Here is a 26,216-nt window from a genome sequence, read left to right as displayed (position 1 = left end):
GGGGGGGGTATCAAAGAAGAAAGTGTCTAAGATGAGGAGCTGAGGAAGATTAGGATTAATCTACAAAAGGATGAGAGCAGCCACCCAGGCTATTCTCTAAAGCGAGAGAGAGACTATACCAAGTGAGCTTTATGATGCCACAGACCTCAGTTCATATTTCCCACTTCCTACAGGCATTCCATGGGAACGCGGTAGAAGGTCATTCAGGTGTGCAGAATACAAACATAAGGTTGGAAGCATAATTGCATTGGAAGGGTATGCATAAGGATGTGGAGGAGATGGTGGCTAGTGTGAGGTATGCTAGAGAAAAAAGTACATGGCTATGGTTCAAAGGAGATTACTTCAACCCTTGGGTCTTCCAGACAGTGTGGGAAGAGGTTACCATGGATTTCATAAATGGGTTACCATAATCTGAGGGGTTCATAGTGTTTCTAATGGTGGTTAACAGGTTCAGTAAGTATGCTCACTTCATCCCTTTAGGACATCCCTACACAGTAGTCACAATAGCAACAGCACTCATCAAATAGGTGGTTAGATTGCACGGAATCATGGAGTCGATAGTATTTGATAGAGATAAGGTGTTTCTTAGTCAGCTCTGGAGGGAGACGTTCAGGCTATAAGGAACAGTTCTCAAGAGAAGTGCCGCTTATCATCGTTAGACAGATGGGCAGACAGAGGTAGTCAACAAAAGCCTGGAGACTTGCCTGTGGTTTTTCTTCTTCAGAGACACCTCGGTTGTTGGCCAAGTGACTAGCGTGGGCAGAGTAATGGTACAATACTTCATATCCCTCAGCTTCTAAGATGACCCCTTTTAAAGTGTAAAACCCGAAAACATCGTTTTAGGCTTCGCACGCTTTTCAAAGCGCCGCGACGAGTTTTAAGTGAAAATTTCAATGTTGTCGGATTTTGACGGGATTAATTTTATAAAATTGAGCGTAAAATTCCGATCAATTTGGTATATAGGACTTGTATCAAATTTCGTTTAAATTAAGAGATATAATTTTTGGAAGTTCAAAAATTCCCAAAGTACCCTTAATGTTTATTTAAGCATGGGTTGTTTAAGTGAGGGCATAGGGGTCTTTTGGCAAAACCCATTACCCCTCTATACATGAACCGAAATCCTTCTATTCTCCCCCCATTCGTTCGTGCGGCCCAAACCGAGCGGAGAAGAGGAAGGAGCGCGCGGGTAGGAGCCATTTCGGCGAGCTCCGGCGGCGGTTTCCGGCGGCCAAACTTGGAGGAAAGCGTAGGGAAATCTAAGGGAAGGTTAAGGTATGTGTTTTGCAAGAGTTTCTCTTCTTTTCCCTTGAGTTTTCCCTAAGGAATGAAAACTAGGGTTTGAGAAAAACTTAAGTTTTCTTTGAGATTCTTTTGAGAAAAGTTTAGGGAAAGCAAGGGGAAGACTTAAGGTAAGAGTTTCATGCAAAAATCCCTCACCTTTCCCTAGTTTTTCTCAAGGTAAAATTTTAGGGCTTTCTCAAAACTTAGAATTTTTGAATGAAATTAATAGGATAACTTTAGAACGAAGTTTTAACGGTGGAAATGAAGTTTCGTTGAATTCTTTTGAGTTTTGGATTTTAGGACAAATCTAGGGTTTCTCCAAAATGTTAGTTTTTGTGTAGAGACCTTTACATTTATTGTTTCCAATGTCTTTAGGAGGCCTCTAAATTAAAGAAAATGAGATTTCGGAAAAGAAAAAATATTTTCCTAATTTCCTAATTTTGCTAATCCGAAAATTAAGAGTATTTATCTTATAATTAGGAAAGAGAAGGGTTCTAACATGCTATTGGAATGCTATTAGAAGAATTTGGTTTCCAACCTTAGGGATTTTAGGTACAAAACTGAAATTTCCATAGGAAAATTTCTTAGTAGGTTTAAGGGAGAGTGTTAGGAGAGATCTTAATATGCAAGAGACTTATGTTGTGACTTTTGGATCCATAGGTTTCAAGAGGAAACATTGTTGACAAGTAAAGCTTTGCAAAGGAAAGGATAACTAAGCCTTGAGGTAGGAATTCCTATCCTTACATGTTCAATTGTTATTTCATGTTTCATGTTTATTTCATGTTATATGGTAAAGCCTCATGTTATATTGTAAAGCATTTTATAGCATTTTGTTTCCTTCATGTTTCAAATTCATGAGTATCATTGTGTAAAGCTTTATGTCAAACATTGCAAAGAAAAATTATATGATCATGTGAAAGAAATATTGAATGGAATGTGTATGATTGAATACGGAGTACCAAAGACGGTGCCAAAGGCACAGATGGCCCTTGTGGCATTGAGGAAAAGGCACAGATGGCCCTTGTGGCAATTGAGGAAAAGAAATGGCCAAAAGATGTGTACCTGATCAGTACAAAACGGTACTCCGGGACGGTTGATTATGTTAAATAAGATGCATGAAGTATAATTATAACATATGCATATGACATTTACATATCTTTCATGAGGACATAATTGAGACATTTAAACGCATGTTCCCTTTTCTTTTCAAAGCAAGTAAATCAATATTTTCTTTATGTCAACTGAGCATGTTTAGGATTAGAATTTCTATTGAGCGTAGCTCACTCCCTAGTTTTGGGAAATTTCAGGAGAACCTAGTAGAAGAAATGGATGAAAACCCAAGGTTCACCTACAGCCGTCGTACGCCGGGTGACAGGTTCAGTTTTAGTAGTTTTACTTGTTGTACTTATATATTTTTTTTGATGGCTTATCCTAGCATGTTTAGATTGAAGTTAGCCATCTTGTATATTTTGAAAACTCTTTTGGAATGAAATTAGAAAAGATTTAGAGGCGTTTTTTTTGTCTTTGATGAGTTCAATGAATAGTTTTATTTTTGTTAAGAAGAATGATTAGATAATTTTATTACATGTCCGATCTCGTTCCCGCCTCGTATCTACGAGCTAACCGGGCCGGGTCGTGACAGAAACTCTTATTTTTGAAAATATAGGACATAAATATGCCTTTGACACTGCATTATAAATTATTTATTTTTAAAATTAAAATAATATATAATAACTACCTATGATGCACCAACACACCTATATATTATGGTATGCAGTGTCAAACACATACATGCGCCCGACATGCGGTTGGGACACATGTCAAACACGACTGAAACATGTCCGATTGAAATAATATTTTAACTTAAATGGACACTCATGTTGGATACGCGTGTCCTAATATTTAATAACATTTAAAGAAAAAAAAAACATAAAGCGAGCTGGACAGTGTGTATTCCTCTAGGTTATCCCGTATCCTTTCGTATTCGAAGTTATCATTCTCGCAAGTAGGCGAGGGTTTTGCGTCATCTTCGTTTACGGAAGCAGGCGAGGGCGAAGGAGTCTACGTTTACACGAGCAGGCAAGGTCAAAGGAATCTTCGTTTACGTGAGCAGGTGAGGTCGAAGGAGTCTTCATTTACGTGAGCAAGCGATGCTAAAGGAGCTTGTGTCTTTGTGGTCTTGTTTATTTTGCAAAGGAAGATGAGTGCAAACAAGCAATTGAAGGTTGGTGTTCGTTGTCTTTTTCATTTCCGTAGGTAGGCTAGGACGCATGAGTATTGTTATGATTGTGGAACCATCTTCTCTAGGTCCTTTCAAGGTAGAATATGATATTTGAACTCTTTTTTAGTTGCGTATAGATTTATATGATTTGCATTGGTCTTTTTTTTTGTGAAATGCATTTTTTGGATATATTTTGTGAAGGATTTGGTAGATCTGCACAACTATATTCGATGATGATGATATTGAAGGCAAAGACACCCTTGAAGTCTATATTCCTTTTAATGAGTAGTTAAAGCTCGATGTTGTACCAAATAGTTTTTTGCTTATATTTTTGTGATTTTATTAGACGTTTTATATTATAAGCTAGACAAATAATTATTATTTTGATTTATTATTGTTTGTCATTTTTAATATGATGCTATATTAATTTCTAGACACACTATTTAAAATTTATAATGTCATGTCTGCCTTGTACTTGCGTCCTGTATTTTCAATGATAGCCTTGTTCCGTGCCTATGTTCGTGTCGCCATGTTCGTGTCGATGCATCATACATAATTACACTAATTAATTGAACATGAAATGTTTTAGCAAATTCTATCATTATAATTTTGAATATATATATATATATATAAGTATGTAGAAAGGATGAATAAAAAATTCATGGACCTTTCATAAATCATGATAGGGGACAAATGAAGGGTAAAAATTAAAAAAAAGTTAAGAACATTAAATTTTTTACTCATTTTAGCTTTATTTATTTATTAAATTATCATTTAGTTAAGATTTACAAAATTTGAACTTAGTTATTCAAGACACATGCTAGAATTTTTTTTCTTTTTTGTTTAATTAAAGACGTGATAGGCGTGTTTGACATGTTTTGGACACTACATACGCTTTTATGGTGGAGTGCTGGTGCATCATAGCAAAAACTTTATTTGCAAAGAAATTTATAGTAAATTTTTTTGTCTCAAAAGGCCTTCTTATATCAATTGTCCTTATCATAAACTTGGATTAACATTCTTGATGAAAGGAAAAACAAGTAAAAACACAATAGGTTCTAGCTTTCTAAAAATTCAGTAAGGCTTTCAAATATTGTTTAATAATCTATCATAGATAGAATGGTGAAAGCATGCATGCTATATCTAAGTTAATGCTTAATTTTTATTAATTTTACCCTAATTATTAGAATGAACATGCATTATCAATATATTATGCTTGGCATTTAGTTGTCAAAATTTAGCAAATAATTTATTCAAATGAACTGCAAATAATGCATCATTATCCTATGTTCAAAATTGTGCAACAAGTTACGTGCCTTGAGGTATGCCTCAGAGAGGCTCATGCAAAACACCTTGAGGCTATAGCTTTATGCGGGGAAAAAGAGATGTGTTCTCTAGAGTTATTTTATTTATTTATGTTGAAGAGTTGTTATTGATTATCGAAGAGAAAGCTGATTTAGATTGAAAATGTTGAAGGAGATTGTGAGGGATTTTAATGCAAGTGAGATGTGGGAAGTGAGATAACAATCAATTATAATAATGATTCTAATGAAGAGCCTCTAACTATGATGCACCGACACTTCTCCTCAAACAGTCTTGCAATATCCTACACGTATATGACACAACACACGTCCGACACGCCTCCGATACGTGTTAGACACGCCGAAAATGTGCCTGATTAAAAAATAGTAAATACAAATTAAACACGTGTGTCGAACATACGTGTCTTAAATATTTTATGAACTTTTTTAATATAATTAATTATATTTAAAATTTTTATTTATTTAAAATATACAAATTAAATTTCTTATTTCCTCTCCACAACATAAAATCAATTGCCTACACTCAATATCTCATTCATCAAATATTCTCATTTTTATTTCTCTTTGGCGGGTCGCGCCTTTGGTTTTACACCAATGCCCAATGTCATCTCAACATGGACGTCAGACGTCAATACAATATCAACATTCGAAAATCATCTCAGTATCAAAGTCTGACATTGACGCTCGACGTTAGCAATTTCTATACCCACAGCTTGATAGCTCATCTTTGTTCGATACAACAACAATAACATCAAGCCTTTATCCCACTACGTGGGGTCGGCTACATAAATCCTTTTTCTCCATTTTGACCTATTAAAGGTCAAATTCTCGTTTAAATCTAATAAAGAAAGGTCATTCCTAATATTTTCTAACCAAGTCTTTTTAGGTCTGCCTCTACCTTTCTTAACATAAGTCAAATCTAATACATCTACTCTCCTAACCGGGTCATTGGAAAGCCGCCGTTTTATGTGACCAAACCATCTAAGGCGACTCTCTCTAATCTTATCTTCTACTGGAGCTACTCCAACCTTTTCACGTATATGCTCATTTAGTATCCTATCTCTAAGGTTAAAGCCACTCATCCACCTGAGCATCCTCATCTCTATCACACTTAACTTAATATTATGCTTCTCTTTTAATGGCCAACATTCAGCACCATAAAGCATTGCAGGCCTCACTACCATCTTATAGAATTTTCCCTTAAGTTTGAGGGGTACTTTTCTATCACACAACAAGCCCGATGCATTCCTCCACTTCAACCATCCAACTTGAATTCTGCTGATAATATCCCCATCTATTTCACCATCACTCTGAACAATAGATCCAAGATATCTAAAACGTGTACCCTTATTAATGACTTGATCGCCCAAAGTCACAATCCCCTCACTAGGACTATTACTGCTAAAATTACACTCCATATATTCCGTTTTAAATCTACTCAAGCGAAAACCTTTAGACTCTAAGGTTGACCTCCATAATTCAAGTTTACCTTCAACTCCCTCTCTAGTCTTATCAACAAGAAGAATATCATCAGCAAAAAGCATACACCAAGGTACATCATCTTGCAAATGTCTAGTGAGAACATCCATGACTAAAGCAAAAAGATATGGGCTTAAGGCTGATCCTTGATGTAACCCAACCGAAATAGGGAAATACTTGGTCAATCCACCTTGTGTTTGAACACAAGTAATAGCTCCTGCATACATATCTTTAATGATTTGAATATAAGCATTATTAACTCCTTTCTTTTCAAGAACTCTCCATAGCACTTCTCTTAGAAATCTTTATTTTCATTTAGGGTGCTAAGGTCACTATAGTCAATCTTATTTTTCATAATTTTCATTAAAAAGTTTAGCAAAATATGTTGAATATCTTCTAAGAAAAATATTTTTTGATCTTCATCCTTAATACACTTCACTTGAACTAAATCCTTACTACTCCTTTCTCTTTGTTTGGCTAACTTATACATATATCTTTCTCCCTCATTAGTATCTAATCTATTATATAAATCACTAAAAGCTAACGTCTTTGCATCGCATATTACTTTCTTAGATTCCTTACGAGCCTCTTTATATCTTTCCCAATTATTAGAATTTTTAAAATTAAATCAATTTTTATAACAAATCTTCTTATTCTTAATCTTTTCTTGCACATTTGGATTCCACCACCAACTATTTTTACTATTAGGAGCTTTTCCCTTTGATACTCTAAGCACATCTTTTGCAATATTCTTAATATCACTAGCCACTTTATCCCACATAATATTAGCATTCTCATGCACAGATAAAATCTTAAGATCTAAAATCTTACTCTCAAAAATATTTTTGTTAATATTTTTGAAATGCCCCCACTAATCCTAGAATATCGATTTACTTTATTTTTTATTATCTGCCCCTTTATCTTAAAGTCCAAAACTAATAATCGATGTTGGGTACATACATTTTCACTCGGAATAACTTTACAATCTTTGCAATCTAACCGATCTAATTTTCTTATAAGAAAATAGTCTCAATCTGGGTTGTACTATATAAGTGATGAGATGCTCATTTCTTTTATTGAAAAAATCATAAGCTAAACAAAATCGACGAACATAGATGTCATCTTAAAATCGACGAACATAGCCCTCTCAACATCGACGACGTTGGGATGGCGGCGATGAAAAAAATCGACGTTGGGATGGCGGCGATGAAAAAAATCATATTTTTTTCTTTCTTATTTTTTTCTTTCTCTTTTCTTTCTTATTTCTTTCTTCTTTTTTTCATATATAGGGGTGTCAATTTCGGATCACGGGTCGGGTTCGGGTCGAACCTGAAACTGACCCAGCACTATTCGGGTCAACCCGAACCTGACCCGTTTTTGCAAACACGTCGGTTTTTCGGACCCGAACCTGACCCGCTTCAAGTCCGGGTCGACCTGACCCGACCGGAATGACCCGGTGCCAACAAAAAAACTGCTAGTTTTTGGATCCAAAAATGGGTCAATCTCTGTTTTCGGGTAAAAAATGGGTCAATCTCGGGTTGCCGGGTCAAAAACGGGTCAATTTTGGGTGGCATACAGATTAGCATTACCCATTACATATGCTGTCCATAATGTGTTCCATGTTTCGTCATTGAGGAAGTATATATCGGATGATCCTTCTAAGATCATATCGGAAGATGTGGACTTACAGCCAGATCTTACATATGTTGAAGAACCGGATCGTATTCTGAAATTTAGTGTAAAGCAACTTAGGAGCAGAGAGATACCATTCGTGAAGGTACTTTGGAAGCATGGATTGGAAAAGAATGCCACGTGGGAAAAAGAGTCAGAAATGAGGAAGGGTTATTCTCATCTCTTTGCGTAAGGTATGATTGTTTGGTTTTATCTCTTTTCAAATTTCGTGGACGAAATTTTTATTAGAAGGGGAGAATTGTAAAACCCGGAATTCGTCATTTGAGTGCGTCGCACGCATATCGATGCGCCGCGACGAACTTAAGTGAAATTTTGATGTCGTCGGAAATTGACGAAATAAATTTCATTAGATTCGTCTCGAAATTTCGATCGAAACGGTATAAAGAACTTATACCTAATTTCGCATGATTTGAGAATTAAAATTCGCCGAAGATTGTTTAAGTAAATTTTGGCTAAACTTCTATTTTTACCCCTAAGTGCTTTAAAGGGAAATGAATAGGTCAAGGGCACATGCGTAAATTTCATTTCTAAAACCCTCATAAACCTTAAGGGACCGATTATTTCGGTCCCTTGTTGTTTTGTTCGGCCGACCTAAAGAGAGAGGGGGAAGCGGAGAGAGCTCCTTCCAAGCCGGCGGCCGGCGAGATTCCGATGAGATTCCGGCAAGAATCTTTAGGAAAAGCATAGAGGAAGACTTGAAGTAAGTTGTTTTTAAGAGAAATGAAAATTTTCATGAGATTTTTTGCATAGAGAAATTTTAGGGTTTGATTTTTTTTGGGGGATTTCTTTAGAAAACCTTTAAGCCTTGTTTGGATCTATTGTTTTATACCATAAATGGTAAGATTTCTTAAGAAAAAAATGTGAAATCCGAAAATTAGGGTTTCTTCTTTTGACTTATTTTTGTATGCAATTGTTAGGAGAAATGAGGGAAGGGATGTTATAAAGCAAATGCAAAGTTTTCTTTTGAAATTTTGATTTTTAAAATTAGGGCTTTTCCAAATGAAGTCAATTAAAGCTTGCATGTATGGAAAAACATATTCCTAAGGGTTTAGAGAGGTCTCTAAAGAAAAGAAATTTTAATTTGAACAAAAATAAGATTTTCTTTATTATTTTATGCTTAATTCCGAAAATAATAAGAATTTATTTATAAGTAAAAGAAAGATGAATGTTTTAGAAGGATTTAGGATGAATTGGATGACTTTTTAGATTCCTATATTTTCTATTTTAATTAAATCCGAAATTACTTTATAAAACTATAAAAAAATTTTGTATGAGGTTGATGTTCTTTGACCTTAAGGATAGGTGGAAGAAGATTATAGGAAGCCTATAAAAGAAATTTTGAAACCTAAAGTTTACTTTGGCAAGAAGTTTAAAATTGACTTATTTGTCTTTAGGTAGTGGCAAGAAGAAGAGTAAAGAAAATGGAGAAGAAGCGGATTTCATAGGTTTTGGAGGTAGGAAATTTTTTTCCTTCTCATGCTTATATTATTTTGTTATTTGTTTGAGAAATGGAATAGTAGTTACTATGCCATACACATGCAATCTAGTTACATCATTATTTCTTTCATGCTTTGTATTAGAAGTTATGAAATTCATGATTAGATATTTATGTCACACATTTGTTCATGGAAACATATATGACTTTGTATGCAATGAAAGGAATATATGTGCATATGAAATAATATAGAAAAAAAAAATTTGTGCATGATTGAATACGGAGTACCAAAGACGGTGCCAAAGGCACATATGAATAATATGGAACATGATGTCCCTTGGGGCAAATGAGGAAAAAGAAATAAATAGCCAAAAGAGGTTTGTGTACCTGATCAGTACACCCCTGGTACTCCGGGACGGTTGAATATGTTAAATAAGTGAGATGACATGCATTATACACATCTAGATGACATATGCATATGACACCTACATTATCTTTCATTATGACATAAACAAGATATTATCTTTCATTATGACCTAATCAAGACATTATGAGTTAGAAAAGAAACACATGTTCCCTTTTGCTTAAAGCATGTACATTTTTAGTCAAATGAGCATGTTTAGGATTAGAAATTTCTGCAGAGCGTAGCTCATTCCCTAGCTTTGGGAAATTTTCAGGAGAACCTACTCTTAGGTGATGGCCGAACACCCGAGGTTTACCTACAGTCGACGCGCAACGGGTGGCAGGTTCTTTTACAGTTTTCTGTAGTTCTTTAAATTTTTGGATGGCTTGCAGAGCATGATTAGATTAAATTTTCGCCATCTTGTATATTATGAACAACATGTGGTTTGGAATTAAAAGTTTTAGAGGCTCTTTTGTTTTTGCATATCTTTACCATTACATTGAAAAGACGAATTGTGATTAACTTAAATGTCCGATCTCGTTTCTGCCTCGTATATACGAGCTAACCGGGCCGGATCGTGACAGGGGAGATCGAGATTGAAGGCTGGAAGAGGTCAGCGGGTTGGCATGCTGGCTCGAGATCTTGCTGAGGCATGAGGGGAGATTAGATCAGAGTTTGGGATGGCTGAGAGGCAGATTCGACGGATCATGATGTCCGATCGGGAACTTGCGGCAGGAGGTGGGATGTGTTCGGCTATGAGGTGGATCAGAAGAGAGCAGAGGGGGGATCGAAGTGCTTGCGGCTCAATTGAGGGAGGAAGAAGCATCGGTTTGGAGTGGAGAAGCTGCGAGAAAGTCGAACCGAGAGGAGGCGTGAAGGATTTTTGGAGCTCGAGGGTGAAGAAGGAACGAAACATCTTTCATTCTCGTTTTAACGTTGAAGCCAGAGATCATGCAAAGATCGTGGGTGGCATGACGCAGGCATGGGGAGTTGATGCGAAGCACGCCGTGAGATGGCCGAGGTAAGGCATTGATTTGAAAATTTTATTTTATTTTATTTTTGTGGAGGTCAACAATATATAAAAGAATAAATATAAAGAAGGGGACAAAAATTGCCATAAAAGCAAACTTCACCATTCTTGTGCCAAGAAAATAATCTCTTGCGGAATTATTCAAAAATTTTTACCCGATCAAGAAATTGAATCCTGGAAGATGGAATTGAACTCAGGAAGAAGGAATTATGCATCCAACTAAAATTTTGTTTAATGACCAATGAGCTCTATGCATGCTTGAAGGCTTTTTTTTAGAATTTATTTAGAAGATAGTTGAAAATCACTTTTACCAAATTTGGATTGCATCCAATTAGCAGAAATATCGCAATCATCCCCTGTTACAATGTTGCGAGAGAAAGAAAGCTGTAGAAAATAGAAGATTCCATTGATTCGCTGCCTCAGAAATTGAGGATCTGTGGAAATCTTTTTGGCCTGTAACTGTTGTAGGAAGCGGATGGCCGGTGGATCAGCATTTAGAACAGGGGAGATGTTGATCAGCAAGAAGCTGTCAGATGGCAACTGAGAAAGTATCGGCCAAAAAACAAGGGAAAGCTTCTCTACAACAGTAGGATAGCAGAATAAGCGGCAGAAACAAAACAGCCATTATACAGATCAAAGTTCGCTATACAATTCAAAACCTTTTTGCCTTATGGTCTTTGTTTCAATCTGACATAATATGTTCCTGGATAAATTTTCTTCAATGCATTATTTGATCATTGGATGTTTTGGTAGTACTACGAACAATAATTATGTTTGTGTCATTTCTTTGAGTTCTTTGATTTTGCAGTTGTCACGAGTTGTTTATTCAAATATTTTGGTTTTCAAGTTTCTATTCCTATAAACTAACCCTTGCAACATGTCGTAAACTAAAGAAAATTGATAAGTTGGCATTCATTTTCTTTATTATTGTGTTTTTATTTTTCTTTAGTAACTAAAGTTCCATTTCAAGGCGGGATTGCTCGATTCTAAGGAGAAAGTTGAGTATTCTGCGGCAGTCACTGACATAAATGCCCTTCCTGATGGTTCATTTGTTGCTGCTGCTATACAAGGGTAAGTTCGAACTTCTTCTAAATACTTACTAATTGAAGTTTTGCACTGATTTACTAGAGAGCTCCTGTTTATGGTTTGCCTTATGTTGCAGTTTACACGGAGTTATGATCCTGAAATGTGATGTTCCTGCTAGACGTCTTTTCATTGCCAAGGTGAGAGTCTACAGTGAACACGGGATTCAGATTCTTATTCGATGCCTGGTGCAAATTGAGAAATTTACCACTTGTTGATAACTTAGTATTTCGGTCTAAAGAGTAAATGTAGGCAGTATCTCCTATAGCCATTGTATCTACTTATGTCTGGTCTCTACGGAAATAAAAAAAATATCTCTAGAGAGCTGGTTGTCCTGCAGTTACTATTCCAATTGTTGATAACTTAGTATTTCGGTCTAAAGAGTAAATGGTAGGCTGATGCAGGACTAAGTATGATTTAAATGAATGCGATAGAACTTGCACGTTTTGAATAAGAGCATTAAGAATTAAAACGTTAGCTACTAAACGATAATAGAAAACAAAAAGGAGAGGTGACTTCGCTTAGGCCAAATCACACGCTAAAAGTTAAGATCACCAAAATAATTAGATTTTCAACATATGCAAATTAAGTAGATTTTCAATAGCATCCTTAGGTTAACAATGAGATTAGAATGCATAGAAAATCGAAACGCATGCCCCACGTTTACTGAGCATTGACAGATAGCTTTGCACGATTCCTTGTGCTTGACTCACAACCTACAAGAGAAGAAGATTAAAAGAAAATTGATAGGAGGGAAAGTTCACCCTTGTCGTGGGACGGTGGTGATTCGCCACTAAACGGTGGACAACTGCTCTTCGATGGCTTCGGACAAGGTGAAGATGATACGCTCCAAGTACTCTTCTGTGAAATTGTCTACTTCCGAATTGACATCGAAGAAGGGCGACCGGAGGATGTCGACGAAGCCTTGTTCGTTGTAGACGAAGCCGGAGTCAAGATCGGGATCGGTCATGCATCGATTTCGTAGTGTTGAAATGTTGTAGACGACGTCCTTTGCTCTCCCTTAAGGATTCCTTTGAGAGAAAGAAGTTTCTCTCAAGAATCCAAGTAGAAGAAAAGGGGAGAGGGTGGCCGGTCAAAGGAAGGGTTTGAGGAAGAAATTGGTTCAGATTTTGGGGAGGGAGGATGGAGGGAAATTTGGGAATTTGTTTCCCTATTTAATCCTTAAGTTTGGAAAGAATTAAAAGGCCAATAGGTGAGAGAGAGGGGGCGGGTAAGAGAGAGGGAGAGGCTTTGAATTCTTCCCAAAGAGAGAGGCTTGCAATTTGGAAAGTAATCAAATGGGGTAATGAAGAGGGGCCGGCGACATAGAGAGAGAGAGGGGCTGGCGGTTTCAATAGGGGAGAGGGAATTGGGGAAAGACAATCAAGGGTTGCTTGATTTGGAATTGGGAATTTGAAAATATTTAATTAAATTGAATTGAATTTAAATTCAAATAGGATTTAATTTTAGAAACTTTCCTAAAATAGAATTTGTATTTTAGGTAACAAATTCAAATTCAAATAGATTTGAATTGTGAATTAATTGGGTTGCCTAAAATATAAAGACCTAGTTAGGAAGGCTTAATTGCAAAATTAATGGGGAAATCCCAAGGGGGGCCGGCGGCTAGGGTGGATTGGCCGGCTGGATTTGGTGAGGGGAGGTGTGGTTGGTTGGGAGGTAGGAGCTTGGGGTGTTAGCTGAAGGGGAAGGGGTGGGGCTTTTGGATGGCCGGCGTTGGGGGTTGGTTTTTGGAGGTGGCTGGCGGTTTGGGGGACTTGGGTGTGCTGTGGGATGGAAGGGAAGGGAAGGGAAGGGGGGGGAGGGAGGGGGGGGGGGGGGGAGGGGGGAGAAGGAAGAGGAAGGAATAAGGAGAAACTAACCACGAACCCGGACTCTTCCAAAGTTGGTGGGTGATCCGCTTCCCTCTCTAAGGGATTTCTCTCCAAAGACTCTTAAGCTCTCATAAGAACTCAATGTGCATAAATTTGATTATAATTCATTCATTACCTTCAAAAGAAACATAAGGGGGTTATATATAGCCTCATACAATGAATGAAAAAATAAAAGACGACATAGCCTTTAGGGCTTACACATGACGAACCCTTAAGGGTAAAAAGGGAAATACAACTAAAAAAAATACATAAAGCAAATAAATAAAACAAATACATATGAGGAATCAAAAATAGATCGATGCGATTGTGGCCGTAGATCGTCGGCCACATCTCTTATATACTTTCCATGATCTGATGTCCCCATCATAGGTAGTATCTCCTATAGCCATTGTATCTACTTATGTCTGGTCTCTACGGAAATAAAAAAATATTTCTAGAGAGCTGGTTGTCCTACAGCTATGTTGCACCGATACACCTATTCTTGAAGGCATGCTGTATCAGATATACTGATACACGAATACGCTTCTGATACAGCACCAATACATGTCGAATACAACTTTGTTGTATCTAATTAAAAGACTATTTAAATTCAAAAGGGCACGTGTATTGATACGTACGTCCGTTGAAAAAAAAAAAAAGATCCGTCGTATTTAATTCTGCGGCTGCAAGCGAGGTTCTCTCATTTCCGAGATGAATTTGAGTCTCTTGATGATATGGGAATATTAGAAATTGCTAATCTTTCATTTGATGAGCCTGAATTAGAAGCTATGATGTTTATTAAAGATGATATAGAAGTTCAAAGATAAACCACTGAAGAAGCTAATCATATCATTCCTTCTATTGAATAGTTGAAACTTCATGTGCTAGACAATTTTATGTTTATGCTTTTGTTGTTGTCCTAAACATTTAATTCTTACTTTTATTTTGAAATTATAAGCAACAAGGCTACAAATGATGTTACTTTCATTTTTTTTGTAATTTTAAATATTTTGTTTTGATTGCTTTCTTAATTTTTATGTATGATTTATAAATTATAATGTCGTGTCTGCTCCGTACCCGTATCCTATATTTTTAAGAATTGACGTGTCCCGTATCCATATCGAGTCGTATCCTTGTTGCTGTATCCGTATCAGTGCAACATAGTCCTGCAGTTACTATTTTGTTCCCTTTAAATTTTATTTTCCTCTTGAAGTTTTACATTTATGCATAATTTACTCATGGACTTTTTTTCTTATGACTAAGGCCTTATATGGCTGGTTGAAATCAGCGACCATGTGTTGAAGAACGATGATGTTTTAAATTCTTATTTGATGTAATATTGTTAAATATCAACATTGTTTTCAAACTTCATAAATCTTCTCAAAAACTGTCTCATGATTTCATTTTTATTCAAAGTGAGCGAAAATGATGTCATTTTCTATTTACAAGCAGCCAAATGAGCCCTAATGTCTTTATCTGCATCCTTTCGATATTCAAGCAGTTTTTAACTGAAGACTTAAATGCCGGTGTTACCTTAAATTCTTTGCTTTTTTGTCGTATTTTGTATGCTGATTCCTTCAGTTTTAATGTTGCATCATGTTCTTGTTCATTCTTGAATCCCTTAAAGTTCTCTTAAGGTTATCATGTCGGATTCTGATGATAAGCTAAGAAGACTTCGTAATTAGTCTCTGATTTCCTGTAACCTTACAACTAGGAAAATACTGAGTTTGAATGTACATAACATGTTGCTTTTATCTTGCAGTTCGTTTTTGTGGAAGAAAGTTTTGTGCCTACACGTTTAGGGTTGAGTTCTTCTGCGAAACTATTGTGGGTGGTAATGGGCGCATCTAATGTTTCTAAAGTAGGTGTTTCCAAGATGGCTCAGCTCCGAGTTCTTTCTGATCTTGACAAGTTTCTTTCAAATGAACATGGAGACTATCCTGTCATCCTGAAAGATAAAGACATGCCTGGTGGTGAGAAGTTGCTCTTGCAATTTCAAGGAAGTGATCATGTTACAAAGCAGGATGCAGCGTTAGCAGCAACTGCTACTGCAGTGAAAGTAGCAATGCAGAATTTATTGACGAAGAAACAGTACTCTTTAGAGAAGCGAGATTTTAGGAAGAGAGACAGAAATGATAGAAAGTTCAAGAAACAACAGTTTTGATAGCTCAGGAAGTGCAATGGAAACTTGGTTAGAATTTTTTTTTTAAATTTAACCTTGAAATGCTATAATTGCCAATTCATGAGCTTTATCTTTTCACCATCATATAAGTCAACCTTCCACTTGATTATTCTTTTGTTACGTATTCATTCTCTTGAGATTTCATGTTTATATTTTGCTTATGTTATTCAAGCATGCTATCTGATAGTTATACTTTCTTTAGTTTCAAGCAGTTTCTGGGCACTACGAGGCAAGTCGTATATCCTGTATTTTATTTCGTTAAACTGATAATATTTCATTTATTTGTGGACCAAAAATAGATATCCTTGTAATGCATGAGAGTATATTTGTGATAAAGCTGTTCCACATACACATACATGCGAGCCTAATGCTGTTGAATTCCAATTTCCTTTCAAAAATTATCGTGATATGAAATGTAAAGGCCAAAATATTGTGTTGTTAAGGCATGTAGTTGAAAAATATGTTATACAAGTAGTTGTCCATCGTCTATAGATTTCAGTTTTTGAGTTAGAAAATAAATTTGACTATTAGTTTATTTGGCCCAACTTTGCCTCACTTAGGTTCACTCACAATACCCTGACAAATTGTATCATAGTCAATGGTTTGGTTGGGATAAATCGGTTAGGTTTGTGGCTTGTATAAGTTTTGGTCGCCTTTATCATTGTTGAGTAAAGTTTAGGATTGGGAGTGCTCTTGATGCATGATATTTGATAATGCTGAAAAGCTTTGCTTGAGGTGTACTGATAGCCGATGTCATGAACATTCAAGCAACAAACAACAACAACATCAAGCCTTTGTCCCACTACGTGGGGTCGGCTACATGAATCCTTTTTCTCCATTGTGTCATATTAAAAGTCAAATTCTCGTTCAATTCTAATAAAGAAAGATCATTTCTAATATTTTCTAACCAAGCCTTTTTAGGTCTTCCTCTACCTTTTTTAACATAAGTAAAATCTAATACCTCTGCTTTCTTAACCGGGTCATCGGAAGACCGTCATTTTATGGGACCAAACCATCTAAATTTAGTCTTATATCAAATAGTTAAATAAATATTAGCATATAAATACAAGTGGTTGGCTCTCATTAGTAGGTTTAAGTTTTCTTATTAAAAATGTAGTGGTCATTGGTGCATTCAGTCTAATTTTTATTCTTCATTATTGGTTCACAATCCCTACCACATGTAATAAAGAAAAAATAATTATCAACATTAAATTTGCAATCGTTTGGCTGAGTTTTTTAATTGCATTTACGAAATAATATAACTTTAGAATTCAAATGCAGTTATTTTCTTTTAATAAAACTAGACTAGAAAATGGAGTTTTTGCTTTCTGGGATAGCACTGACAAATGTATTTATCTTAAGATGAATTATTTAGCTTAATCTAATATTTTAAGGATGTTTTTCATTGATCCAAGAAAGAAAACATAGTTAAGGCGATTACAAAAGATTATTTATTTAAAATCATTATATTAATTAGTTGCTGGATTTAATATAGGGGAAGACTAAATATTAGAAATACCATTGGATACATTCTACACTTGCGTGGTACCACTATCAATTAGATATCTCAACTTCAAAAGATAGTAGCATTATTAACTACAAAAATCTAATATATAGCTATCATTGAGGCCAACAAAGAAATATTTTCTATTTATTTTAAATATTACATTGATATTTTTAAAGATATGGTTAATCTTTTTTATGGGTTATGATATATTTTATTAACGTTAAGTGATCTTGCAAAATCTTGTGATAAATTATGTCTTCAAACCCATTCTTTGTTATCACTATAAATAGAATATTTGAAAGAAGGCTTCTATTAAGATTTAGAATTGAGCAATTGGAGTTTGAGTCATTTTCTATTGGTGAGGCAAGACATAAGCCTCACAAGAAAAAAATTGCTTAAAGTTAAAATGAATGTAAGAAATAATATATTAGCATTATAACTAATTAATATATTATAAAATGACATATTAACATTCTAATATAGTGAGTAGTAACAAATTTATGTATATATCAAGTAATAAATTGGGCAAGTTGCAAAGTATCAAGTAATAAATTATGCAAACTAGGAGTGTAATGCAAACATCAATATGTCAAAGCAATATAATATATCAAATAAAAGTAACATATTATATCAAACCAAAGTAAGATATCTATTAATTTTAGCATAATAAATTTCTCTCCTTCATTTCTACTATCAACATGGCAACCTCTAAAGTTTGGTAAGTAATCAAAATTCCTTTGCACTCTCATCACTTAGATGATTTTTATTGGAGTCGTCATCACAGTGAATAGCTTTTTCCCCTCCTCCATCTTCAGTGGAGTCCAGATTCTCTCAATCTTCTTCCTTTTCTTCAATCTTAATCTTCTTCCTCTTCTTTGATTTGTAATAATCAATAAAAATTGAGAATATTAAAGTTTAAGGTAACTTCAAATAGTTAAATTTCCTTAGATACATTTTATTTTTGTTTTTTGTTGTTGTTGACTTGTGTTAGATATATGTCTTGTTTTTTATCCCCATTAAAGAAATTAGCATTCATATCTGCGTGTTGCAAATTAGTTGGTGTGATCTTATTATTATCATCCACAAACCATTCATCATCTGATGATAAACCCCTTATTTTTCAAATCTCTATCATTTAGTCTCTTATGGTATATGATACACACTAAGGAGTTCATCCTCTAGGTCGCCAAATAGTTTCTTCTTTTTTGTGTGAATTTTATTATATGTGCTCCAGTTGTACTCACATCTAAATGACAAATATATAATTCCCAATATCTTAACAATAAAATGTTGTAGTTCAGGAGTGTCATCACAAATTTGCATCGGCCACTCAACTAAAGTTGAAAGAAATAAGTCTAATTAAATCTTGTAAATTTGAACTTATGAGGGTATATTTTTATTTTAATCATGTTAAAAATTATTTAGAGACTGTTTTGCAAAAAAAAAAAAAAAAATCAAGAAGAAAAGTCACCAAACTTTTTTAGAGTGAGATCCATGCAGTGTGCGGCATAGGGTGTCTGATATAAATATTTTATCTTTTCCATCAACTTGGCATTAGCCGCCCTATAAGCACAGGCGCTATTTGTCATAAGCTTTACAACCAAAGGCTCTATAATCTAATTTATCTCTTTATCAAGCTGTTTGAAATTATTCTTTGTATCTTTCACCTGATCAAATTCTTCTATTGATTTTAAGAAAAATGGTTTAATGGGAATTAGAAAATGCTAATCAAGCTTATATACTTAATGACAAACTAGCCGTCAAATATGATTGTTAGTCTAGTCTAACGCCAAGTCCTAGTTTCCTCAATGGCTTTCTCTATGTTGCTAGACTCCTTCAAAACTCGAGTTATCAAGTTCATACATGGGCGTAGTTTCAAGCGTTGACAATAAGAACCTATGGATCAGTTTATACTGAAGTAATAAGGGGAGGTTGCCATATTGAACGAAATGACATTCTCATAAGAAAATCTTGATATCCATGCAAAGATATCTACGTACGTGCCTCGCTGGCATTCTCTGAAGACATCTTCTGTGATGTAAATGCCCTCTCTCCTTGCCTGTCATCTTCTAAATTTATTATATAGTGATCCATAAGATCTCTTGCTCCTCTACTAGTCGACATTTATGGCAAGGATGAGGATAAGCCCCTACCTCTAAGCTCACTCCCATAAGAGGAGCTGACATCGACTCTATCATCAAATTGTTGTTGCGCCAGATGCTTAGAATTCGTTGAATTGTTCATATATGAATGTATCTCTTCTTTTACTATTTTGGCAATTTGGCACACAATACAATATTTTTGTGCGAGCTGAAGAGGTGTTTCTTCATCCTTGTAACACTCCTTTAACTATCTTCTAGCAATAATTATGTTGACTATTTCTCCTTACTCTAACCATTTCTGACAAAACCATATAATGAAAAATTTGATTCAAAGTTTAAACAAATTTGAAAACATGCAAATATTTAAAGAAACGAAAATCCTAATTAAGCCCTATAAAGAAATTATATCAACACAGGAAAAAAAAAAGGTTTTAGAGATTTTAACTGACTGGAGGAAAATTTTGGTTAGAGAAGAAGAAATCATTGTTTAAGAGAAAAACTTGGTTAGGAGAAAGGGACGTGACGTTGATGGAGATGGCTAGGGATCTGGGGCTGGGGAAGGCTAGCGGGAAATTGAATGGAGCGGACGCAACTCTTGGTCCCGTAAGGTTAGTGATGTAGAACGGGTAGGGGGCTTTGCAAACGAGAGAGTCCTCCAAAATCTGTCAACAAGGTCTGTTTTCTTTGCCCAAAACCTGAGAAGAATCTCAGATTTTCGCTTGAGAGGGGAAGGGAAGCAAGCTCCAAGCTTCTTGCTCTTAGAATCTGAAAACCGTTTCAGATTTCTTACAAAAATCTGAGGTGAATCTCCAGATTTTAGTATAAAAGATGTAGAGAAATTGGAGGAGCATTCAAGCCTTGATTCCAGCAAGGTGTTGAGTGGGAGAGGGAGAGGATTGAGGAGGGACAACCCAGGAAAAGGGTATGGAGGAGTTCGGCCAGCAACAGGGAGGGCTTTGGAGAAATAATACCAAGCAAAACAATTAAGGAGGAGGCGGCTGAAAGGCTTGGAAAGGGTTTCAGATTTTGGAACCAAAATTTATTTCCAAAAGCTGCTGAGACGGGGGAATTTATTTCCAAGAGCTGTTACGTGGAGTTAGAAACATCTCAGATTTTGAAATTCTCAGGTTATGGAATTCTTTCCGAAAGAGTAGGTAATAAATATTAAGAGGGATACGGGTGGGAGAGCAAGCTTAATGTTGGGGAAAACTCTGTAACAGTTGGAGAACTCTTTGGACAGCCACATAAATCCAACAGGGCTCAGCTTCAGCAGTTACGGGAAAGATTTAATGGAGGAAAATATACGAGAGTTCAGGTTGTGAATATTTCAGCCATGCAGCAATTCCAGATTTCTTTCTTGATAACTTCCAATTAGGATTGATTGGATTAAATCACTCTCAGTTGAATTTGAATTAACTAAAATTCAGGGAGTGATTAAGGAGTCATTAATGGCAAGGAATCATGGGAAGGAGAGAGGGGTTTGAATTCAAATAAGTGGGCCCCAATTACTTAAGTGAATTAATCCTTAAATCTGAAATTAAATTTCAGATTTAAAGTTGCGATTAATTCCTTAATTAAAGGGAGGAAATTGAGGGGGCATTTAACTCCTAATGCAAATTTGAAGAGTTAAAACCTTCCAAATATGGATCAAACCCAATTAAGAAAGATTTCAATTTTGAAATTTGAAATCCAAAATTGTCATGGATTTTCCCTCTCGATTTTGCCAACCCAAATTAGGAAAGGGGGTGGTAAGGGGGAAGGGGAGGTTCACGGGTTGGATGGGGGAGGTGGTCGGCGGGTGAGGGAGTTGGTCGTGGGCTTGGAGAGGAAGGATGGGGGTCGGATGGGGTGAGATCCGGTGGCGAGGGTGGAGGATGAAGACAACTAGGACAATAAGGAGGAATAATAAGCAAGAGATAAAAACAAAAGAGAGAAAATAAACGATAGAAGATAAATAACCGCGAGCCTCGGACACTTCCAAAGGTTGACGGGTGATGCTTTGCCCTTCTCCAAGGGACTTCAACTCACGAGCCCGGACCCATCCTGCGGCTGGTGGAAACTCCGACTCCCTCCCATAGGGATTTCACTAACGTTCTTCTCAAAGAATCCAAGTGCAAAACGCAAATTTTTTTTATTAATAATCCATCATCCTAATACAAGAGAAGGGGCCTCTATATATAGGCCTCAAAAGAGATTTAAAAGACACATTTATCCCTTGGGCTTTTACATAAGACAAGAGGGTAAAAAGGGAAATTGCAAAACTAAATTAAAATACACTTAATAAACAAAAATAAAACAAAGTGATATCGGTCGTCGATCTTCAGCTCCTCCTCGGATTGGCATGGACGGTTGGATGTCCGCATCATTCTCCCGGGGTGGAAAAGACTCGACTCCGTCGAGTTCGCGTCCCGGGTGAGCAACCATGCTCTGATACCAAACTGATGTAGAACGGGTAGGGGGCTTTGCAAACGAGAGAGTCCTTCTCCAAAATCTGTCAACAAGGTCTGTTTTCTTTTCCCAAAACCTGAGAAGAATCTCATATTTTCGCTTGAGAGGGGAAGGGAAGCAAGCTCCAAGCTTCTTGCTCTTAGAATCTGAAAACCGTTTCAGATTTCTTACAAAAATCTGAGGTGAATCTATAGATTTTAGTATAAAAGATGTAGAGAAATTGGAGGAGCATTCAAGCCTTGATTCCAGCAAGGTGTTGAGTGGGAGTGGGAGAGGGAGAGGATTGAGGAGGGACAACCCAGGAAAAGGGTATGGAGGAGTTTGGCCAGCAGCAGGGAGGGCTTTGGTGAAATAATACCAAGCAAAACAATTGAGGAGGAGGCGGCTGAAAGGCTTGGAAAGGGTTTCAGATTTTGGAGCCAAAATTTATTTCCAATAGCTGCTGAGACGGGGGGAATTTATTTCCAAGAGCTGTTACGTGGAGTGAGAAACAACTCAGATTTTGAAATTCTTAGGTTATGGAATTCTTTCCCAAAGAGCAGGTAATAAATATTAAGAGGGATACGGGTGGGAGAGCAAGCTTAATGTTGGGTAAAACTCTGTAACAGTTGGAGAACTCTTTGGACAGCCGCATAAATCCAACAGGGCTCAGCTTCAGCAGTTGCGGGAAAGATTTAATAGAAGAAAATATACGGGAGTTCATGTTGTGAATATTTCAGCCATGCAGCAGTTCCAGATTTCTTTCTTGATAACTTCCAATTAGGATTGATTGGATTAAATCACTCTCAGTTGAATTTGAATTAACTAAAATTCAGGGAGTGATTAAGGAGTCATTAATGGCAAGGAATCATGGGAAGGAGAGAGGGGTTTGAATTCAAATAAGTGGACTCCAATTACTTAAGCGAATTAATCCTTCAATCTGAAATTAAATTTCAGATTTAAAGCTGCGATTAATTCCTTAATTAAAGGGAGGAAATTGAGGGGGCATTTAACTCCTAATGGAAATTTGAATTTTGAATTTGAAGAGTTAAAACCTTCCAAATATGGATCAAACCCAATTAGGAAAGATTTCAATTTTGAAATTTGAAATCCAAAATTGTCATGGATTTTCCCTCTCGATTTTGCCAACCCAAATTAGGAAAGGGGGTGGTAAGGGGGAAGGGGAGATTCACGGGTTGGATGGGGGAGGTGGCCGGCGGCTGAGGGAGCTGGCCGTGGGCTTGGAGAGGAAGGATAGTGATGCGGACATCGGCACGAAGATCTGGCGCATCTATCATAGGAGGCGTCGTTAATCGACGACTCTAATTTAAATTGTTATTTAAAATTTATTTTATGAATTTTAGCTATTATTGTATGTTATTTCCTGTTTACCCCTAGGTTAGTTTATTTGAGTGTTATGGCCCAAAGGGCATTTTTGTAATTTTTTTTTATTTTCTCATGTTATGGCCTATATATATGGCCTTAAGCTATTGTAATAGGATGGTTAATTGAGATGAAAAAATTGTTTTCCACACTTGTGTTCTTCGTGAGAGTGTTAGTGAGATTCCTATGAGAGGAATCGAAGTTGTCACCAGCCGCAGGATGGGTCCGGGCTCGTGATTTGAAGTCCCTTGGAGAAGGGCAATCGGATCACCCGTCAGTCTTCGGAAGAGTCCGATGCTCGCGGTTTTCATTTTCTATCATTTGTTTCGATCTTTCGTTCTATTCTTGTTTTTGTTTTATCTCTTCTTTAATGGTTTTTTCATCGTCTTTCTCCTTCCCAATCTTCGTTTGGCCACCAGATTCATCTCCACCCGAAATCCCCCATACCTGAACTCCTGCCGCCGGCTCCACCCCCATTAGCCGCCGACCGAAACTCCTCCTCCCACCCTCTTTGGGATTTCCTAATTTGGTTGGGTTAATTTGGGGATTAATTTGAATTTGAAATTATTCAAATTCAAATTTCAAATTATTTCCTAATTGGTTCCTCTATTTTAGGAAAGTCATTAAATCACAATCAAATCAATTTGTCATTGATTGGGATTTTAAATTTCCCCTTTCCAAATTTATAATTCCCAAATTATCAAGCATTGAGCAATTACCCCAGTTTCCCCATCCATTACTGCAGCCGGCCCCATCCCCTTTGGCTTAGTTTAGGAAGTATTTCCTGAACACTAAATTCCCCCTTTTTCTTTTAACAGAAAATTATTTCCCATACTTTAACAGCCGAAATTTTCAAAGGGGCCAAACTCTAATTACTTTCCTTAAACCAGACAAAGGGATTAGGAAATAATTCTACCGTCCAACTCCACCTACCGCTGGCCCCATCTCCTTATTAAATTGCCTTTGAAATCTTTCCAGATTTGCAACTTATTTCTTTTGGCAAGATTTCCCAAACCCCACTACAGTTGGCCAAATTCTCTCAAGTTTCCCTCCTGGTTTTCTCTCCAAACTCCACATCCTATTCACAGAAACTGAATTTTTTTCTCAGATTTTGAATTCAAAATCTGAAATATATTTTGGATTTTGTGAGACATTTGGAGCTTGTCCATCTTCCATAGCAAAGCGTTTTCCGTTCTACATCAGATGGGGGTCGGATGGGGTGAGATCCGGTGGCGAGGGTGGAGGATGAAGACAACTAGGACAATAAGGAGGAATAACAAGCAAGAGATAAAAACAAAAGAGAGAAAATAAACGATAGAAAATAAAGAACCGCGAGCCTCGGACTCTTCCAAAGGCTGACGGGTGATGCTTTGCCCTTCTCCAAGGGACTTCAACTCACGAGCCCGGACCCATCCTGCGGCTGGTGGAAACTCCGACTCCCTCCCATAGGGATTTCACTAACGTTCTTCCCAAAGAACCCAAGTGCAAAATGCAAAATTTTTTTATTAATAATCCATCATCCTAATACAAGAGAATGGGCCTCTATATATAGGCCTCAAAAGAGATTTAAAAGACACATTTGTCCCTTGGGCTTTTACATAAGACAAGAGGGTAAAAAGGGAAATTGCAAAACTAAATTAAAATACACTTAATAAACAAAAATAAAACAAAGTGATCTCTATCGTCGATCTTCAGCCCCTCCTCGGATTGGCATGGACGGTTGGATGTCCGCATCAGTTAGCTTGCATGCGCGTGTCAAGGTATTAGGATAAGTATATTAGGAATAATAATATTTAAATGTCATTTATATTAAAAAAAGAAATCTAAAGCTATAAGTCACACATCTCAAGTTAATGCGGCATGCCTCACAATATCTGAGGCGTACGCCTCACCTAAACGTCGTTAGGTTTGCCCCTCAATGTGTTGAGTACAAATTGCGCTGGGGCGCATCTTCTATTATACAATTTTAAATAATTAATGTTGTGCCTCCCACAACCTGAAAAAAAAAAAAAAAAAGAGTAGGGAAATATTGTCAAACTATAGAGAAGCAAGGATTTTTACAGGTACATGCAAGTTGAAGGTCTTTTGCTTGAAGAATGTGATACCTGCTTATTCCATCAAAAGAAGTTTTCTTCCCTAGTAAGGAGAAGTTCTTGTTTGGATTCTTGCAATAGTGAAATAAAGAGAGTAATAGCAAAAATAATAACTTTTTCTAGTTCAACTTTCATATTTATAATAGGTAGCTGCATTCCTTTGCAATCATCTAGATTGCTATCCATACTTCCAACATTATACCAAGAGAAATTTTTTATGTATCCCTCTCTTGAAGTTTAGCAGTGTATTTGATCCTTATGCAACTGTAAACTTCAACGGTTTAGTTTTTACCAAACTACATAAACTTGCATTTGTTTTGTTTATCATCTCTGCTTGGTCATCGTTTGATACTTACTCGAAATTTTATTTTAGTTTGCTTATTTGATTTGCGATTACCTTCTCTTCTTCATTTACTTTCCAAAAATTAATCATCGTCATCGTCATCGTCATCGCCGTCATCATCATTTCCTATTTTTCAAATTTCTTACTTATATCCTTCGATATTAATTTATCTTTTTGTCTTATTCTGTATCTTCTCCGCATCTTCTACCACACTTTTTTTAGAACTACCTATCTTATTTTCAATAGTATCACCCTCATTCTCTGAAGTATAATAAAACTGATAGATGCCAAATAGACGCAATTAAATTTTCCATGAAACTATTAAAAAGTATCTAAATACGTTCGAAGCAGGCTTCAATGTA

General features: G+C 36.3%; 1 protein-coding gene and 1 long non-coding RNA gene across 3 annotated transcripts in view; both read left to right on the top strand.

Annotated features, from left to right (window-relative positions):
• Positions 1 to 16,149, top strand: part of LOC110108019 (tRNA (guanine-N(7)-)-methyltransferase non-catalytic subunit wdr4) — a 39,564-nt gene extending 23,415 nt beyond the window's left edge. The window contains exons 8-11 of one of the 2 annotated variants that reach the window (XM_020838503.2): positions 10,108 to 10,176; positions 11,834 to 11,934; positions 12,026 to 12,086; positions 15,580 to 16,149. In XM_020838503.2, the coding sequence (XP_020694162.1) occupies positions 10,108 to 10,176; positions 11,834 to 11,934; positions 12,026 to 12,086; positions 15,580 to 15,981 (633 nt within the window). In that variant the 3' untranslated portion in view covers positions 15,982 to 16,149. The remainder of the gene's footprint in view (positions 1 to 10,107; positions 10,177 to 11,833; positions 11,935 to 12,025; positions 12,087 to 15,579) is intronic. The other variant, XM_020838506.2, reaches the window with a different exon arrangement.
• LOC110108021 lies at positions 810 to 9,431 on the top strand. The gene is made up of 3 exons (XR_003702462.1): positions 810 to 2,005; positions 2,589 to 2,656; positions 9,390 to 9,431. It is a non-coding gene; the product is annotated as an uncharacterized LOC110108021 (long non-coding RNA).
• Positions 16,150 to 26,216: the final 10,067 nt, after the last annotated feature.

The sequence above is a fragment of the Dendrobium catenatum genome, unplaced genomic scaffold, assembly GCF_001605985.2.
Source record: "Dendrobium catenatum unplaced genomic scaffold, ASM160598v2 fragScaff_scaffold_1347, whole genome shotgun sequence".
In the NCBI taxonomy this organism is placed as follows: domain Eukaryota; kingdom Viridiplantae; phylum Streptophyta; class Magnoliopsida; order Asparagales; family Orchidaceae; genus Dendrobium; species Dendrobium catenatum.
Note: the sequence above shows the minus strand (reverse complement) of the source record. Positions and strands in the feature narration are given on the sequence as shown.